This window comes from Ictalurus furcatus, chromosome 13 (assembly GCF_023375685.1).
Source record: "Ictalurus furcatus strain D&B chromosome 13, Billie_1.0, whole genome shotgun sequence".
Taxonomy (NCBI): Eukaryota; Metazoa; Chordata; class Actinopteri; order Siluriformes; family Ictaluridae; genus Ictalurus; species Ictalurus furcatus.
The window spans coordinates 16,076,452-16,084,925 of record NC_071267.1 but is presented as its reverse complement, the minus strand read 5'-3'; the positions used below and the strand labels follow the sequence as shown (position 1 = coordinate 16,084,925).

Sequence of the window (8,474 nt, the reverse complement as noted above, 5' to 3'; positions counted from 1 at the left end):
AATTGAAGCAATGGCTACAACATTATGCTGGGCATTAAATAATATTGTTCAATAACTCAAAATAATAATAATAATAACAACCTCATTGGCATTTTGTATTAATATGATATGCTAACACCAGATTTCAATGGAATAACACAGATCATGATCGAGTGACTGAAAAACTTCTCCCAAATACCAATTTCTGTAATAAGGCATAAGAGTTCATATCAGAAAACATGATTTAATGTTATTTCATACATACAAAATGTGATAGAAAAATACATTTTATAGTTGTTACAATGGTTATAAATAGGACCAGACATTTCCAGTGGAATAAACAAGACTGCTTAAAAAAAGGGAGGTGCAGTTGACTGGTGTAGATCATATTCAACAAATCAATCAAACACACACACACACACACACACACACACACACACACACACAAACACACAAACACACGTACGTATGCACACACACACACACACACACACACACACACACTGCCAATTACACAATCTTATAATACTGCTCACAAAAAGAAATAAAACAGATCAAACCTAGGAAAACATCTTAGAACCCAGAACTCCCGTTTTGAAGTTAATTGAGAAATTTGTTGTGTTTCAAAATATTTTCCTGTGCTGATTCTCACGTGTCAATAAAAGAAATGACATAAAATTTCTAGACCTTTAAAAACTACTTAATATATGGCACTAAATACAAAGTAACAGAAAAGAGATACTGAAGATCCAGTTATAACAACCGAAATAAGAACGATTATTCTTGTTAATCATGTTACAAATTAAATAACAAAAGCAATCTCCATATTCTCGATTGAGTTTCTAATCGAATCGTTTCCTTGTTAATGCTTGGCTGTGTAATCTGGAAGACCTGCAGGAAAACCTCATGAAACTTGGCAAGAGCAACTCAATTGCATAGACTTCTAGTTTTAAGATTCCATTTGCTTTATTTCACAGTTCACGTCGTAATAATGTAAAACTGAAAAGAAAATCACCTTCTACAACACTTGCTGAATCCATCTTACATTTATAATTCATAGAACCAGTGACTAAATAGTAACTAAAACCTTCTCTGTAACAGTTTAAGCATTTTTTTTGTTGATGCATAAATGCTGTTTTGACACGAGCTTCATAGTGGAGGAGCAGATGTTACTGCTGAACCAGAGTGAGTATCACAAAGTAACCAGTATTTAATATACTGCATGCGCATGGCACATAACATAACGCATGGCACGACTGTAAATCAGAGTTAGAAATAATGTCTAAGCATAAATGTTTAAAAAAAAAAAATCTAATTTGCTGGGTGCGTTTTTGGCATTCATCCCATTAACCAATAAAGAAATGAAGGAACTGATTATAATCGATATGTTCTCATAAACAGTGATGGATATTCATCCACAATGATCATATGTACTGTAAAATAAGGCACTTCAAATGTTAAAAAAGACATTTTGGTCTCTAAAATCTTTCCATTCTTCTTTGTCATTTAATGCATGTACAAAAAAAGAAACATTGTGAAAAATAGAGTAATTTCACCTGCAGCAACCTCATATCAAAAAATGCATGAGCTAGTCTTCGGTGCTTGTAAAATTATTCTTATTTATAAATGCATTTTATTCTATTTGTCTTTAAGATGCTGATGGGCAAGAATGGCTTTTACTTTATCAATGTACATTATAACTTTGAGTTATCTTTTAAAAAAAAAACTTTTGCAGATTTCCCCTGCTCATCTTCACACTCTCTCGTACATGAACATGCTGATACACGTGAACACATTACACAGCCACAAAGTTTCAGTCCTGTGTGTCTCCACAACTTTATCAAAGCACCAGCTTAATGCTCAATCTCTATATTCTATTACGAGAACTGTTGTGTGTGTGTGTGTGTGTGTGAGAAAGTCTGAGTGGAACTAGTAATGATTTTGCACATGGTGTTCCAGACCATATTATTGCTTTTATGTTGCTTCAGTGCAGGCTGTGGAGACTAGATCACCTGACCATGGAGGTCCTCAGATGGACGGTTGAGTTCAGGGGGACTGTCACTGCTGTGTTGTATTAAGTGAATTAAATCTGATTCGTTGCTCACCAGCAGGCTGCGAGTACGAGACAAGTGAAGGAGGAGAGCCAGAGAACTGGTCAGCACACAGGCAATGGTCAGGTCATCATTGGGTGAAGAGTTGAGAGCTCAGAGGGTCATTGGTTAGTTGCCGGTGGCAGCTGGGTGGTTAGGAAACAAACAGACAGACAGATACGTAAAGGGGAAAAAACCAAAAGAAAAGACACATAGGAGGACACAAAAGAAAAAAAGATAGAGAAGGAGATTAGTGTCCGCTAGTGACAGTCAGATGACAACATGACATTACTAATCAGAGCTACTGTCAGAGAAACTGTTTTAATATCTACATTAAATAAGGCAAAATCATGACAGCCTCATGATTTCACACGAAAGACCAACTCCCAGGTGAAAATGGTTAAAGAAGCAGAGAGGTGAATCAATTACAGAATTCAAATTATACCAACACCACCTAATGGTTAGTAGCAGTCAAAATATGGTAGGTGAACATGATTTATAGACTTGATTAAAGAGTTCAATAAATGAGTGGTTTGTTCTCTGACTGCTATTAAGCATTACAGTGCTCATTCAGTCCAAAGCCATGAAGCTGCTAGTGATAATGGGTTTGAAATCATGAGTAGTTAAAGAGATGTGACTGCAGAAAATCAAGAGATATATATATATAAAAAAAAAGACTCAATTTTTTCCCCTTGCAGAATACAAAAAAAATGTCATTTTTGACTCAAGCAAAGTTTATTGTCTTTAAAATCTGTCTATTTACAATAATACAAAAACACAAACAAACAAACAAAACAGAACACCAAAACAACTACTGAAGGCGGGGCGAAGAATAACGAGGAAGAAACAATAGACAAAACTGCAATATTTCATAGGACAGAGAATATAAAATGTACTACAGAAAATCATTGTAATTTCTATAATATTTGAGGCTCTAGAAACATGTTCTGCATTTTTCTCTAGCATATATTTCCTATTTCTCACATATACAATATAATCTGAATTTCATAAATTTTTTTGATGCTGTAGAAATATTGTTTTCATAAACGTGAAAGAAAGAAAGAAAAAAAAACACTATGCAAGTAAATACTCTGTTTTTTTTCTCAAATAAGACAATGGCAACAATTTAAAAAGAAGCAAAGAAGTTTACAATAAAACAAAACTTAGAAAATGGAATATTTCTTCAGATCATCTGCTCACACTGTGCCAAGAGAAAAAGGTACGAGTTTCTCAATAACACCACACAATTCTGATCATTTTAACTCTTACAGAAAGGACACTCTTGACAATATTGTGATGATCGTTTGAGCTTGCAAAACCTCGGCCCCAGCCCAGTCTACCACCCTGTCCTCTGTCCATCACAAAGAACTCTAACCTATGAGGTTTCATCTGTTTGTCTTTTTCCTGACATTTTCTGTCTAATAACAGACAAAGATCTGTTGATTTAAAAAATTCAGTGCAAACTATGTGCTGTATTTTTATGAAGAGGTATTTTTGCATGGGGAGCCATTAAGAGTCCATAAGCACAGCATATCACCTTTATAATGAAACAAGATCCACTCTGAATATCAGCTGTGTTGAGCATAATATAGAAGTCTGCTCAGATTTAATACTTATGACGACTCTCCTCCTCAAACAATTCATACTCTTCATAAGACACTGTCAATTTTTCCCATGTGACACTGACCACAACCTTTGACTTATGCTTATTGACCTTTACATTGGTGGCATTTTGCTATCTTGAGCTGCTGTACTTTATTTAAGAAGAGTATATTTAGCTAATGTAATACTCTTCATTAAGCCTTGACTTTGGGATGAAATAAGCAGTTAAACTGCAAATAGTGGGAATCCAAAGAATTTTCACCAAGCAAGTTGCACAGCTCACGTGCTGATTTTCATTATGGTATTTCTATTAATGACATAAAAATCATCATATAAGGTCATGGGCAGTAGGTCAGATGAGATATTTTGACATTTTGTGCAATTTCACAATTGTTTTTCATTAATCTAGTCAGTTTTGTCTGTCGGTTATGTGTTAAGATTTTACAGTGGTAATTTTAATTCGATGTCAAATCAATAATCTTATAATTACACATCAGATTTAACTTTTAGGAATCGTTGATATTATATAAAGATTCCATAAACCAAAATCATTGTTTGATATGACTAATCTAGTGTAGTTTCATTATTGAGCCATCTCTGAAAGTCTGAGGGTCTTTAATCATCTTCGATATGTTTTACTGTTTTGCTATAAAAAATGGTCCTGGCAAAAGACTTAATAAGAGTAGTCATTATGAAAAAGGTCACAGGTTTGTCAAATACAAATTATGTGAAACTATATAAATAAAATTATATGTAATTCTATAAATAAAACAGGTAAAATAATAAAGTTAAGACAAAATGTAGACTGCTGTAGGAGTTTGATATACCATATGCAGAATGTTACACAATGGGCTTAATTTTCTGTATTAAGTAATTTCGCTGTTGAAAAGCTTCTAAACATGCTCAGCAAGGCTGATGTAATACTGCAATATTGGGTTTACAAACTACAGTACAGTGAATATTGTTGCTTGTTGATCAATTTTGCATTAAATGTGTTACACTTATTTGAAATTAAGTTGGTCTTCAAATAACAGACTTATTCTTGTAAACATGGTCAATAACAAAAAAAAAAATCCCCTTTTATAAATTAATCTGGAAAAAAAGTAAAAAAAACAAAACAAAAACAAAAACAGATTTTCAGGCACAGGATAAAACTGGTTGAATGGAATACACTAGACGTGAATGTATTTAAGAGTAAAAATGAAAAGACACAGGATGTAATTAACACAAACTAAATGAGAGAAAGAAAGAGAGACGCTAATGAGTAAGCTCCATCAGCCTTCATTGACTGGGAGTCATAAGGTCATCCCGTGGTCATCAGTGAAATAGAGCTCTAGTAAACAGTCTATTTAACTCTGAACAACCCGAATAACTCTCTCTAATAGCTTGAGGCTTTACCTCCAAAACATGCAGTGTGATAAATCCACCTGTGAACCCATCCTGGATGTAACACGTATACATAGCATTATAAAACCTACATAAAAGTGTCATTAGAGCCCCTTTTACACCAAGTATTAACAAGTGCTTTTGGTGATATTGACAGAATACCTCCTGAGGTTATCAGATATGCACTGGGTTTGTATCTCAGGATCTATAGTGTGCTTACATCATGCTGAGATTACAGAGGAAGTATTCGCCCACAGGATTAAAACGATTTTACAAGTCTCATCATTTTTCATCATCAAGTCACTAATCAAAAGAGGAAAATTAAATTTAAGCTGTAAAATAAAAATTTTCTTCTACTCCTACTCTTTTTTTCTTCTACTCTAAGGATAACTACATCCACACTCCCACACTGATGCTAGTCAGTTATGAGATCTGATTACAGTGTAATGTGTAGAAAACCCAGACGTAAAGGTAAAGGTGTGATCAGGTCATTAATTATCCAGATACTGATATTCAGATACACATCACATGCTAATGCAAGGTGTAAATGGAGCTTATGGATCACCTCAGTCTAATTTTATACAATACACTTAAGATCACTGAGTTAGCTTAAGTGCTAACAACTGCTTAATATTACATTACTTACGTAACCATTTTAACAGTAGCTAAATGATAATATTTCTACGTATGTTTTTATGAACTAAATATAGTGTTACTCATTTCTGCCACCATCTTCAGTACATCCCCAACTTCTGGACATGCATAAACACACACACACACACACACACACACACTCAAGTTCAATGACAGTCATACTGTGCCCTCCACTAATATTGGCACCCTTGGTAAATATCAGCAAAAAAGCTATGAAAAATTGTCTTCATTGTTTAACCTTTTGATCTTGTGTTAAGAAAATTCACAAAAATACTCTGCTCTCATGGATATCAAACAATTGCAAACAACACAGGTTTATCAAAAACAATAAATCTTTGTTAAGTACAGGTGTGCAACAATTATTGGCACCCTTTTAGTCAATACTTTGTGCTACCTCCCTTTGCCAAGATAACAGCTCTGAGTCTTCTCCTATAATGCCTGATGAGGTTGGAGAATACATGGCAAGGGATCTGAGATCATTCCTCCATACAGAATCTCTCCAGATCCTTCAAATTTCCAGGTCTATGCTGGTGGACTCTCCTCTTCAGTTCATCCCACAGGTTCTCTATGGGTTTCAAATCAGGGGACTGGGATGGCCATGGCAGGACCTTGATTTTGTGGTCAATAAACTATTTTTGTGTTGATTTTGATGTATGGTTTGGATCATTGTCCTGCTGGTCCATGATGCCATATATTCTAACAAAATGTCCAGGTCATCTGGCAGAAAAACATCTCCAAAACATTAAAGAGCCACCCCCATATTTAACTGTGGGCATGAGGTACTTTTCCATATGGCTACCTCTCTGTGTGCGCCAAAACCACCTCTGGTGTTTATTGCCAAAAAGCTCTATTTTGGTTTCATTTGACCATAGAACCCGATCCCATTTGAAGTTCTAGTAGTGTCTGGCAAACTGAAGATGCTTGAATTTGTTTTTGGATGAGAGTAGAGATTTTTTTCTTGAAACCCTTGTATTTGTAATTTTGGAGACTTTCCGACCCCAAGACACAACTAACTTCTGCAATTCTCCAGCTGTGATCCTTGGAAATATTTTGGCCACTCGAACCATCCTCTTCACAGTGCGTTGAGACAAAATAGACACACGTCCAATTCCAGGTTGATTCAGAACATTTCCAGTTGTCTAGAACTTCGTAATTATTGCCCTGATGGTGGTAATACGCATTTTCAATGTTTGTGCTATTTTCTTATAGACACTTCACATTTTGTGAAGCTCAACAACCTTTTGCCACCATCACAGCTATATTCCTTGGTCTTACCCATTGTTATGAATGACTCATATTTATACCTGTAAAACATATTCCTGTAAAACAGGAAGTAATGGTTGAACCATTTCCTGTTCCTAGTCACCCAGGTGTACTAAAAAAGTAAAATATCACTGGGAATATACTTCAAATATATTTTTCTCATATGAATTCATGCCAATAATTGTTACACATCTATATTTAACAAAGATTTTTTTTTTTTATAAACCCTGTGTTGTGTTTGTAATTGTTAATATCAAATGAGAGCAGAGTATTTTTGTGAATTTTTCTTTAACAAAAGATCAAAAGGTTAAACAATTCTTTGCTCATTTACCAAGGGTGCCAATATTAGTGGAGGGCACTGTATATATTGTGATGTGTATTATGAACTAAGAGTATCAGTTTATGTGAAGAATCTTAATAATGGTTGAATAATTGTGGATGATGAATATGTCCATAAATATGATTAACTTTGTAGCTTGTACTGTGACTGAAAGTGTAAGAAAGACACACACATACACACACACACACACACACACACAAAGTATTGCTTGAACACTGGGGCTAAACTAACCTCTTTCTGCGGTCACTACCCTTTGGTAAGGATGGACGCGCATATCCTGCCTTCGTACTTTAGTAGTCACTGCACCTGCTTAGAATGTAATATTACCAATAAAATAGAAAGTAACATCAGATAATTAATTATTACAACACATCAACAACAAAACACTGGAAAATAACTAAACAAAATACATCCACAACAAGATTATAAGACCCAATAAATCACAAAAAGAAGTGAAAATGGGCTTTGTTTTCATGGTGCAGAAATCTTCCATTATAATTTGTAAACACCCCAGGAATATCTATTAGGTGACACAAGACAAGTGTTTATATTTGCTTTACTTGCTGAACTATGACAACAGAGCCCTTAAGTCTCTCTCTCGCTTTCTCTCTCTCTCTCTAAAAAAAAAGGACGAACTGCTTTTACTAAGACAGATTAATTTCACACAGAATCTTATAGATAGATTTACATTGGCACATTGCAAGTGCTTCACTTATTACTACAGTTTATAACACAAAGTCAGCCATAATACTGATAATATTCTGAGAGCATTCAGAGATTAAGCAAGCACAGGGAATGTAGCTGACATGGTTTCAAACTGTAGGAGGATATTCAAAGCAAAGTGATAGTGACAAATCTATTTGATTAATCATTAATAATAAAGTTATCTTTAATTTAAATTTATAATTAATTCATAAGTCAAAGACAAACCAAAATAATCCAAAGTTACAAAAGAATAAACTCTGGGAAGTTAAGACCAGTGTAAACATCAGTAGTAAATGATTTTTGTCTTGGTATTTCTATTTTTTTGTTAAAAAACTATTAAGGGTTTTTGTTTTATTGTTCTGCAACTGCTATAAAATAAAAAACAGTTAACACTTTTGAGGAATGCAGACTGTCCACGAACTCTACTAGCCTTTTGTAGGGAAAGCCATACCTAA

General features: G+C 34.4%; 1 protein-coding gene across 4 annotated transcripts in view; it reads right to left on the bottom strand.

Annotated features, from left to right (window-relative positions):
- Positions 1-209: 209 nt before the first annotated feature.
- Positions 210-8,474, bottom strand: part of qki2 (QKI, KH domain containing, RNA binding 2) — a 33,897-nt gene continuing 25,632 nt past the window's right edge. For 2 of the 4 annotated variants that reach the window (XM_053639172.1, XM_053639173.1), the window contains exon 7: positions 6,320-8,470. In XM_053639172.1, coding sequence (XP_053495147.1) covers positions 8,445-8,470 — 26 coding nt within the window. In that variant the 3' untranslated portion in view covers positions 6,320-8,444. Of the gene's footprint in view, positions 2,216-6,319; positions 8,471-8,474 lie in introns of those variants that run through there. The other 2 variants (XR_008387457.1, XM_053639174.1) reach the window with 2 other exon arrangements.